The sequence below is a fragment of the Colletes gigas genome, unplaced genomic scaffold (genome assembly GCF_013123115.1).
Source record: "Colletes gigas isolate AHSC1104 unplaced genomic scaffold, ASM1312311v1 Colletes_gigas_Sc00019, whole genome shotgun sequence".
NCBI lineage: Eukaryota > Metazoa > Arthropoda > Insecta > Hymenoptera > Colletidae > Colletes > Colletes gigas.
The window spans coordinates 3,570,623-3,582,935 of NW_025106648.1; the positions used below are offsets into that span (position 1 = coordinate 3,570,623).

Genomic DNA, 12,313 nt, shown 5'->3' on the forward strand with positions numbered 1-12,313 from the left:
GTTAAAAAGTTATTAAAAAATTTCAAATCATTCTGGAAAAATTAGTTTCTGTTGCAGGGGACAATTACAATCATTTTTGGTGATTAGACATACCCTCAAAATCCTACTCACTTTCGAGAACAAAATTCGAGTAGGTTCTGAAATTTTTCGGCGAAATTGAAAAATTTCAATTCGTTCTAAAAAAATTATTTTTGATTGCAGGGGCCAATTACAATCATTTTTTATCAATACACATACCCTCGAATTCCTACGCACTTTCGAGAAAAAAATTTCTTACCGAAAATCTAATGTGTTTCCCCGAAATTTCAGGTGAATCTTTAAAATGTCATAACTTCTGAACAGATTGGGGGATTTTAATGATTCAAAAGGCAAACAACGCGTATTTTGGAAAAGAATATGTAGAAATTCCAAAAATATTCGCAAAGTTGTTTCTTAACATCATAAAATGAGAAAAACCTCATAAAACTGGTCCAATTTTCAAACGACCTTAACTCCTACAATAGTGAATGTATTTCAATTAAACTTTTTTTCCGGGGCAGGGCTCATGTGTACCTACAGAAAAGTATTAGACAACTTTTCTGTAGGGCGTCAACAAATTTATTAAAAATGAGAAACAAGTTTTTAAGAAAAATCGAGAGTTGCTGAAACTTTTCGGCGAAAAAAAGAAATTTCGAATCGTTCTGGAAAAATTATTTTTGGTTCCAGGGGACAATTATAATCATTTTTGGTAAATAGACATACCCTCGAAATCCTACGCATTTTCGAGAAAAAAATTCAGTTAGGACGAAACTTTAAACGTTAATAACTTCTTTACGAAGACTCCATCAACAAATTGGTATTCTTGATTTTCGCCTTATTTTGGCCTCCAGAATCTCCCATTAAAATTTTTCCCAGGAGTGGCCGAACACTCTGTATAATTGAAGATTACTAAAATGTAAAAATTTTCACATGAAATCGCACTTACCTGCAGATCTAAGGCATAAATTGAATTACGATCTTGATAGAAGCGATGATACATGTATTATAATTGTGCAGTTGTCAAATACTGCACGTTAACGTATTCTTTTTTCGAGGGATGACACAATATACTTACCAGATATAGACAGGTACTCTTTTTTTTTTGGTGGTGGAAATTTATGATGTAGGGGTGGAACCACTAGATACACAATACCTTTAGACATTAATTTCATGGTAACAAAATTTGATCATTGTTTATTTGTAAAATGAAAAATAAATATTTCAGAACTTGGACGTTAATTTAAAAATTGTTACCTCGCGTAAGAATTTAGAGTATTCGCCAGAATACATCAACTGTTCAAATGGCGATACCAAAACTAAAATTTGTTCGAAGTACGACGCTAAATAAATAACACAAATAAAAAATTAAATTTATATTTTAAGTTCATTATAGTATAAATACATACAAAATATGTCAGACTGACACACAAACATGCAACTATTATCGCAATGTTAGAATGGAAATAAGGGAAAGGGAGTAATTGCTGTTTGCAATTAATAGAAAAGTACTCCGAATAATTGACAAAATAAATCTTCATTAAGGTTAAAATGATCTCAAACAAAAACGTAATCTTATATAGATGTTAAAATAATTATAAGAATGTTATTTGGTTGTTGAATAAATTCTTCCCATTATTTACGAATGTCATTTGACTTCCTTCGCTATAGAAAAATGCGTTGCGCCTATTAATGTGAGAAATTTAATTTTAAAGCGCATATTTTACGTTGTAAATTAGAAAAGTGGAATTTCTGAATGTAATAAACAACGTTATTTGTCGATAAATTCCACGTTGCAAAACAATTTTTGAAAACGAACAATTATCTGTATATGGAATATTATCCAATACAACAGACTAGCTAATTGAAATAATACTTTACTTAAAAATTTGCATCATTTTTTAGGAAATACCTTTCATTAAAAGGACTTTTATGTAAGATGCATTTATGCCACATTGGCAAAAATGACAGGATGAGGCAGAATTCATACTACAATGTACAAAAGAACGATTTTTCGCGTAAAAATAAATCGAATACGTAGAGTAAAATTTTTTCCAAAAGTGTCGTGTTTCCTGAAACATCGATTTTCAAAATTTGTTGGATTGCGTACGTTCGTCCAATAGAGTAGAACCACGATTAGTGCAAAAATTCCTGCAATAATAAAAGTAACCAAGAAAAGTCTCATACTATAATCGAATTTTTAATCTATTTCTAAACAAGGATGGTGATATAATTATATATCTTATTGATTTTACAGTCTTCTAAATATCTAATTATAGCAGATTGAAAGGGATAGTACCGTATCGACATCAATATTTATAAATACCAAAGCAAATATAAACAATTATTAATGGATACACAGATTATACTAGTTCTTTACATTCTCAATATAAATTTTCTCAAAGACGAAGGCTCGTTCGTGCAAATGTTATTCTTCGCTTTCGGTTTATTTTTACACGAAGGATCATTTGTTATTTCGATGAAAATGCCTTTACCAAAACCGATATCGAAAATTGGAAAGAATGTATTCACTAACCCGGCAGATTAAAGTCAAACGAAATGTTAGTCGTATCGCTTATGCTAGATACACCGTCGCGGTGTCTGAAATTGAAACCCTTGGATATCGTCGGTGAAATGGGGCTCTGTCGCGGCACATGTTTGGCTCTCGAATAAAATTTTCATGCGACTTTCACCGTCGCGGGTGCACGCGGTGCATTAAGATTTGCTTCACGTTTGAAATGGAGAACGCGAAACTCGATGGTCAATGCGATCGCGGGTCGGGATTCGTGTCACGTGCGACCGAAATTTCGGCTCCTCGTTTCGTACGTTTTTCTCGTCTCTTAATAGAGAGGATCGGGGCAAGGTTCGGGGGCTGGACGACAAATAGGTAAGACACGTTTCTGTAAAACAGATGAAACGTATTCTCTTTATTTCGTATGCCATCGAGTATTTATCTTACGTGACCGAACAATCCTCCCTCTTCCTTAACGTGACTTTTAGCGAATAAAATTCGGACATTGGTTTACTATCCACTAGGGCCAGGCTGTCTCGCCTATTTACAATAGATCTTTGTACAAAAACTAATCTCATATAAACAGTAAAACACACGGTACCGTGCCGGGTGTCTGTGAACGGAAACGAAGACTCGATATCCGACTCCATGTGTTCGTTAATTCGGCGACGTTGCTTCGTCAAATTGCTAGCTATTTGCACTATTTTATCGAACCCTTCTCGTTTCTCGTTCACGCGCGAACGTGGGCAAACTCTATTATAAAAATCTCCAGGTAGAAAAAGAACGAACAACCGAACAGAATCCTATCGCGACCTGATACACTCCCCGTTAGAACCATCGGAGCCTCTAATCGTCGACGTTTCATTAACTTTGCGACTGACGCGCGACACCTACGTACGTGTTCAATTTCGTCCTTCTCGCGACGAAAGTCGGCTCGATGTCTCGATACAGGTCTACGTTTCCGTCACGTCGACCTGAAATTGTTCGTCGGTTTTGTACAGTGAAACGTTCGCAGTGTTTCGCGAAGTCGCTTGCGAATTCTCGCGTCGACCGTAGGAAGATGCCACGTGCGATCTCGTCCATGAGAATTCCGCTTCGAACGTTGCCGACGTTCCGTCGACTCTTAGCTAGCGACTGCCACGAACGCTCACGGAGCCGTTCTAGTTTCGCGGGTGAAATTCCTCTCCCCCGAACTTATATACAACTCTCTTGTATTCGATTCGAGCGCGTCACCACTTCCGGCTGATGGAACTTGCCCTGCGCGGAGACCGACGAGGATACTGGCCTCTGCGGCATCGACGACAGTCCTTTGCTCGACCTTTGAAGACTATAGTAGACCTGCAATCAATTCGACCTGTGCTTCGTCTTCACTCGAAACTTCACCATTTCGATGCACGATAAATTGGGATTTGGTAGATAATGAGGCGAGGTCAATAAACGAAAGGATATGCAAGTTTTAATACAACTTCAAAATATCATACAGAGTTAGGTTCAGCAGTGTGTCCTACAAGTAAAACTAAGACTAAAATGTTATATAACAAAAAGTCCATAAATGCTTTGTTAAGAAGTTATAATAAAAATATGAACTGTGAAACTCGGAGATTCAGGACATTAAAATGGGGGAAAAAATTTATAATAAAATCAATCTTTTGCAAGCATTTGATATCGTGGGTTTCTTTGCAAGTTACTAAACATAAACTTGAACAATAGTTCAACATTTTATGACAACAAAAAGTTATTATCGAAGAAAGAATACTTCAGCATCCAAGATGAATGATAGAAACTAAACTCTGATGAAGAAACGTTTAAGTTAGCCACATAATTATACGTTAACAATATTTTTTCGTGCTTCAATTAACAGTTGCTTTTTTTAAACAAAATTATAGTAAATAAAAAAACATCACATTTCATATTTCTGTCATAACTTCTTAATAAAACATTCAAGCATTCATAACACTTTAGTCTTATTTTTATCTGTAGAACACACTGCTGAAGTATGTACGAAAAAATGTGGAACACCCTGTATAATAGTTAAATTGGTGTTATAACTTTAAGAATCAGAATAATTTGTATTGGTTGAAATTCAACTAAAATAAAAAAAAACATTAAGAACTGATTATACAGCAATGTTCGGATAACTGCGAGTCATTTTTGATTGGATAACGGTAGTCATCCCTACTACTGAAAGGTGGCACCTCTTGATACATCAAAGAAGCTCAGTGTCGAATGAACCGCATAGTTAACCTGATCTGGGCTCGAATGTCGGTGACATAACACAGTCGTAGTACATAATGTAATGATGAAACTTTTTATTTTTTTTTATATGAAACTTTTACCAATGTATTTGTAAGAGTTTTCTGATTAAAATAAGACCAAACACGATATAATTTGTTTTCAACCTATTTCTAATAGAGTGTAAGATCATGTTAAATACGATTAAATATTCATTCATTAAATATGCAAATATGATCTGAGTTATATCGTGTTTGGTTGTATTTTAATCAGAAACCCCTCATAAATATATTAGTAAAGGTCTCATTAACAAAAAATAAAAAATAACTAAGATTCATGCTGTGTTATTCTAATTAACCCCTAAAAATGAGGCACTCGATGAGAAAATTATTCTTACTAAATTTTAAAGCGATTAAACAGTTGTTGACTATTTTGTAAACAAAAGTAGAATTTTTCAGATTTATAATAATAATATTTATGTGTAACATCCAACTGTGCAAGGTGATTTTAGAAACTGGAGCAAGCTTGGTCACCTTTTGATGACATAATTTATTTGTTTGATGCAACAGTGCAAGTGCAATATGTACTTCCATTCATGTACGCCTGAACACCTGCTGGGATAAAGTAATATCCTAACATAAAATATGAAATATATCGTACAGTGTTTCGTTTTCGATGATCATACTTTAACACTTGTATATAAACAATGATAAGAAGAATCGATTTATGTAAAATGATGTATAGTTCAATTTAAAAACCCAGTGAAAGTACATATTGAAAATATTTGAATTTTATAATGAAAAGCAAATAACACAATATCTATACAATTGATTATTTCTTACTTTCTATTAATCATATGCAATTAATGAAAATTATACATATGAACGAAACATTATTAAAATTTAACTAACAATGAAAAGCAAGCGAGTAATGAATTTAATACAAATTAAAGTAACTTTTGTTAGTGCATGCCATTAAACTAGATTTAGATCAAGTAATTATATGCAAATTGTAATGTTTAGAATTCTCAAAGCAACTTTATGAATATAAACAATTTTTGAAACTATAAGTCTAGTAGAATTATACAAATGTGCTGGAGATTTATAGTATCTCACGTCAAAGAATTATTTTTGATACCAACAGACATATGGGTGAAGATTCTTACAAAATGAATAAGTAGAAAATTTTTGTAAAAAAATTTGTTACGAGTTTAAAACACGTCGGAAATTCTATTAATATACACACAACAAATATTTTATTGTAACAGAAAGTAGGAAATTGTGTATAGATTTGGTTAATCTGCTATTTTCATATAAAAAAGTCCATCAATCTGTTAATTGTTAAATCGTATATAACAGGCTTAGAAATAAACAGAATTTGAAAATGATGAGTGACGTAGATTTCCATTATTTAGTATTGATCATTCTTAACTGTATGAATCATTTTCTCTCCGAATGTCAGAATTTTTGGAGAAAGCTTCGAAAACATACTCGACTAAAAATATTAATTCCTTTAGCTACGGTCCATCCTTATATAAAATAAATTGAATGAAAAATTTGTGATATGAAATTATTATGTTTTCTATTGTTGTGAATTATGCCAATTCATGGACATGCGGTTGTACCTCCATTTATGTCCTTACACATATTTTGTATGTGAAGCCTCAAAATTTGAAGTTGTGTGGGACTTATTTACTCATTTTGATACGATTTTGATTCTAGTACCACGTTTATGCAAACATTTTATATAATCACAGATGTTATGACGATAAAGGTAAATAATATGGTAATTACTATTTTAATTAATTGATATATACATCGTTAAAGATTCTATATGTATACAATAATAATACATAATTGATGTAATATACGAAGTATTTCAAAAAACTATACAATCAAAAGGAGGAATAAATTTTAATGAAAATTATTGTTTTAATAAGCTGCTAATTTCGCATTCACGTAAATTATAACAGCACCGAAAATGTACATATGACAAAAAATTACATTTCATCCAAGAAATATCAACGAAAAAAACTTCCCTTCTCTTATACTGTATACCATCATTAAATAAAATATAAAAATAGAACGGATATATTTGACGTGATCTTGATAAGTAGGATACCCTGTATATACGCGTAAAGCAATAACAGGAAATTTTAATTTATATTACGATCGTAGAAAATACGCGGCTAAAACAAAAACATAGAAATGCAAATGCGTCGATACTTGTGAAAATTGCAAATTCGGAGTGAAATTAATAATGGAACAGCCGAGGTGCAACCACCGCCGGCAAAAATAATCGAATGCCACGGGTTTGCGTAATGCTGGGAAAACAAAAACACTGGAACGAAAACATCGAAAGCGAATATCGGGGTCAGTTAATGAAAGGTGGGCGAAGGGTGGGCAGAGGATAGAAAAGGGAGAAGCAATTCGGTATTAAAATTATTCAGACACTTAATGGAACGCGACTAGCGTCGAAGGGAAACGGAAGTCGAGTTCGAGACGGGAGTTACGCGCATCGAGACTGGCCCTCTCGAATTATCGAGAAAACTTCGACGTAATTAAACTCGCGGAAGCGCAGATAACCCAAGGCTTCGCTAAACCGGAAAAGTTAAAGTAGAAGACTGCCGCATATTAAAGCGGCCGATCCCTTTTCTTGGCTCGTATCCTGTTCCTGTCGTCTTTGGAAACTTGGAATATTTAAAACAACCTTGCCGATGTTATAACGAGAAATCGACGGTTTCGAGTCGCGTCAACGGTAGGATCGATCCTATTACTTCCTTCCGCGAAGAATGGAATTCAATATTTCTGTTGAATATTGTATCACGGCTCATCGATCGTTCGTTTGGCGATTCGTTACTAGTCCCTCGTTGCTTCCCAAAAGCTCTCCCCGTTCCGTGGTAAATGGAAGCGTTAATTGCGTCTCATTAATCAAACCGCTTCAACTAAATATACTCTATTGGATGTCGCGAAAAAACGACCCGATTAAATTTACAGACCGTAATGAGTTTACGAGGCTAATTATCGGAATGATTTATACACCGGCGCGGCCCATTAATTGGCTCTACATCCGGGATATCGGTTTTCTCGATCTCTAGACGTTTTTGTCACTTTTCTGGGATGGGAATGCGGATGACGGCGAAAAACGAGACGAGGTGAAACTCAAAAGTACCCTTCTTCCGTTTCAAAATTTCCTACGTCCACGGATGATCCTTATACATTAGTTATAAGCAAGTAACTAAACTTGAATTAAGTAAACTCGAAGTTACTGGAAATGGAGAGAGGATGCGGCGGAGTAATTATGAAGTTACTATGTTTAATCGAGGATGATAACATCAATCTATAGTTAACAGCTCAGATATAAAGGAAATTCTACACTCTGCGACAAAACCATAAGACATTTAACAATTATTTACGTTTCTTCCTCCACTTATCAAAATATAATTTCAAAATAAATACGTACAATTTATTCGTAACAAATGTTAAGACATCAAGTTAAACTGCGATTATTTAGGAAAATCAATCAGACAAAATTATAAGACATTTTTTTATAAAATAAACGAAAACAATGTTAATAAGGTGTACTACCACCTCTCTTTTCAATGGCTTTAATATTTTAGTCCTAGAGTCTCCATTTGTTTAAAATACGATTCTTAGTTCTTAAATTTCGATCTTGTTTGATGCTACAATATTTTTGACGTATTTTGCAGCGTGTACACGTGCATTATCGTGTTTCGCCAAAAATTAATATTATTTTTAACATTATGCTCGTTTGTTTCTTCTATTATACAAGTTCTTCCTTTCTCAGGCCACGAAAATGGAAGGCCCATCTAAATTAAAGCGTTTCTCGTCTGAAAATATAATTTCTCTCCGCCGTTTATTCCACTGCATTCTTTATTCTCCAGAATCTAATCGAGCTTTCTCCGTTTATCTGTTAGCGGTGATTTCTTCAAAAGTTTACGTCATTTCAAACAGTCTGCTTCTTTCACGATTCGTTGAGCATTGTCTAAATGCGTATTAACTCCAGTTTCTTTTGCTGGTTTCCCTACTGCGAGAACTGAATTGAAAGTTACGTTTAAAATAGCTTGTCACTCTTAAGAAGCCGATGTTCTTGGTTGTCCACCAAGGTACTTTTTCATATATTTTTCTTCATTTTTTTACGTAATTATGAAGCGCAGCGACTTCTATTAAACTGACGACGGCGTCTTTGCTGTGGAAATATTTCTTCCAAATTGTTAATTTCTCTTATCTCACTGTCGCTTAATTATTTTCCACGTGGCATTTCATTCATATTTCAGTATTAAGTTAGCAATTTCATGGAATAATATTCCAAATAACACAAATTAAATTCTTGGAACCAAAATTACTCAAATTACTCATTACAACTTTCTTGTTTCGCTGACGAATTGCAACTGTCTCATAGTCTCTTCTTGGTTCTTGAAATTCCAATCTTGAGGAATTCGTTAAATTGTTCAAGGTAATTCTACCATTCCAATTAAACTCTCGTTACTATATTCTTTACAATATTACGCATCAAAAACAAACAATGTTGCAGTTATTAAAAAGAAAACATACTTTAGTATACGAAACCACAAGAAAAAGTTGTCACGTATAGATGTCTTGTAATTTTGTCGCAGTGTGTATAATTCGACTTCTTCACGAGTATTTACATGTACGTATATCTTTTTTATAACGTAGAAAGTAGCTTTGAAGTTTATGAAACGAATTCGACGCTAAAAGAATATTATAAAACACTATGACACTTAAAAAAAAAAAATTAGTGCCTCTTTATATTGCATTCATGACGTACTTTCTCGCATGGAATTTTTCCTTTTGCACAAAGTGTCTTGGTACAGTCAAAAGATTTCGCAACTTACGTTTTGCTTATTACGTTGGTTGTAAGCGTCCATCGCCATTTGCTTGAAGTCCGCCATAGTGGGTGGATGATTGTAAGTGTTCGGCTGGGAAACGTGATTCTGGGGATAATTGATGTTCGGCGTTGGCAGACAGTCGCTCAAGATGGGATCCGGAGGTAGATCTAAACCGTGCTGCACGATCGGCCTTTTCTCTGGCGAGATCGCGTCGTCCATTACTCGATCCTTCTTTCTCCGCTGCGGGGGCGTCTTGTATATCGGTGTGTACGTTAGGGGTCTTCTCTCTGCGAACAGATTCGACGAAGCCATGCAAAGTTCCACGTCCACTAAGCAGATTAGTCGATTAAATTTAGACAAGAGCATTCATTTCACGCGAACAATAGGTCAAAAACTTATAACACGCGAGATTTGTTTAATACTACCGCGTAAAGTCGTGTTTCGAGTCGCGACCCGCCTCGGCTCCGAAAATTCCTTGATACGCGAGAGCATTTTAGGAAAACCTAGTGATTGTATTAATACGATATTTTGTATTTATACATTTCTACATAAATATGTTCAAATCAATATAATTTTTTATTCTTGAAAAATTTGTTCTCATTTTTCTACCTAATTTACAGCAGTCAGTATTTTTGAGCTCAACATTATTTTTCAAAAAAAGAACCTAGTCGTGATTTAATTTTGTTTCAATCATTATGTACGGCACATAATAAAAAAAGGATTTTTTGCGAGTTATCATGAATAATTAATTTAAAAAAATTCAACCAGTCACTAATCATACTATACAGTAGAGTTTCATTTTGTAAGAATTTTAATTTTATTTGTTAAACAAATAGGGATATATTTAAAATATGTTTTAGAATGTTTTAAACGCGATTAGGATGACAAATTTTTATGGATTAAAATACTTCCTAATAAGTCAACAAATAAAAACCATGTCTTAGTACTATTAATCTCTATTGATAAATATTGACATTTAGGTTTTTTTCGAAGATTAATGTTGAATGAATTTAAAAATACTGACTGCTATAAACTATATGTAAAAATGAGAAAAAATTTTCCAAGAATATAAGTAATTTACGACTGTGTACAATTTGAAACTATCATAAAATATAATTAAGAACATCAGAATGAGGAAATGACATATTTTATAATTTACGATTTCCCATATTTATTAAACTTTAACATATCGTGGACTAATAAATCTCCATTGTGAATTACTCTCACAATCAAAGAGTAATTTACTTTCTCTCGTTTCACCGCGTAGGCTCAAATTTTTGTCCCATTCTATTTCCTCGTACCATAGATTACCAATTGTTAAATTTTACTACGAAGTGGACGTAAACTAAGCTCGAAACATTCTTCGACGCAATCCTTCGTTTAACTGCTAGAAATATGAGTTCCTTTATGCCCGGATCTGACGTTTCATCCCCTGTGAATCGTAACACGGACAAAGGGAACTGCGCGCGATGAAATTATACAACCAATGAAATCATAAACAACGAAAAGAAGAGATCGAAGCATCGCATGCCGCATTCGAGCAACTTTTCATCGCGATAAAACGACGAAAGTGTTCTAGCGGGCAAGGCCGTGTGTGTGTGTTCGCCTTTACGGGCGCCGTGTGTGCACGTAGGCCGTAATTTGGCGCACGTTTCGAACAATCGGAAACTCGTACACTCACCATACTCGTTGGGTATGATGTCCGGATCGATGTCATCGACCGCCTGCTTGGTCTGAGGGTGCACCGGGGTAGTTGCACCTGCATTAGGTGGCTCGCACACGATGGGAGCGTGCTTTGGACTTCCGGGCCGGCCGTTCGAGTGCTTCCGGTAGAGCGCCGCCAGGATTCCAGCTACGGCCAGGGCCAAAAGGGTCGCTGTTGCTGCCAGGCCCAGCAGCAACGGGCTCACCATCGATGCGTCCGTGGTACCTGTCACGACAGCGATGCAAAATGCTCGATCAACCGGAACTTCTATCGAACTACCTGTTTGCTCCCCCTTTCTATGTTTTGTCCCTGCTTCCCCGATTATTGCCGCAAGTATATTTTTACCACGGTACCCTCGCTCGATCATTCGCGTTACGGACGCTCGGATTTTGTTGCCCCGGCGCTGCTAAATTTATCGTGCACTCGGTACCGTTTCCTGTCTTGCTACGTTCGAACCGTTCCCACTTTTGTTCGTTGCATTGCTCGTTTGGAAGTGACGTGATTTTGTCGAAAGAAATTACCGCAGACTTTATAGTTGATAGAGTTATGGAGATAGTCTACAGTTTGATCTTCTTACAGATTTTATGAGTTTCTTAATTTCGACACTTTGCATGCTTATTTGTATTTTACGAATATTTGCTATTGTGAATTGCTGGAAAATCATTTTTCCAGAACGATTTGATACTTCTCAATTTCGCCGAAAAATTTAGGCACCATTTTTCTGGGGCTCTAGAGCTCCATTAATACGCATTGTTTGAATTTTGAATCATTAAAATCCTCCAATCCGTTCAGGAGTTATGATGTTTTAAAGATACTCATGAAATTTCAGTAGAATAAGTTCTGGTCAGACATTACAGTTTCGGTAAAGAATTTTCTACTCGAAAGTGCGTACGATTTCGGAGGTATATCTATTCAACAAAAATGATTATAATTGACCCTCGCAACCGAAAATAATTTTTTTACAATAATTTCAAATTTT

At 34.9% G+C, this 12,313-nt stretch overlaps 1 protein-coding gene across 1 annotated transcript in view; it reads right to left on the bottom strand.

Moving 5' to 3' along the window:
- Window positions 1-2,557: 2,557 nt before the first annotated feature.
- Window positions 2,558-12,313, bottom strand: part of LOC122400560 (hemicentin-1-like) — a 339,168-nt gene continuing 329,412 nt past the window's right edge. Inside the window, exons 10-12 of the mRNA XM_043402083.1 lie at window positions 11,311-11,559; window positions 9,636-9,916; window positions 2,558-3,865 (exon numbers count right to left, since the gene is read on the bottom strand). Coding sequence (XP_043258018.1) covers window positions 3,722-3,865; window positions 9,636-9,916; window positions 11,311-11,559 — 674 coding nt within the window. The 3' untranslated portion in view covers window positions 2,558-3,721. The remainder of the gene's footprint in view (window positions 3,866-9,635; window positions 9,917-11,310; window positions 11,560-12,313) is intronic.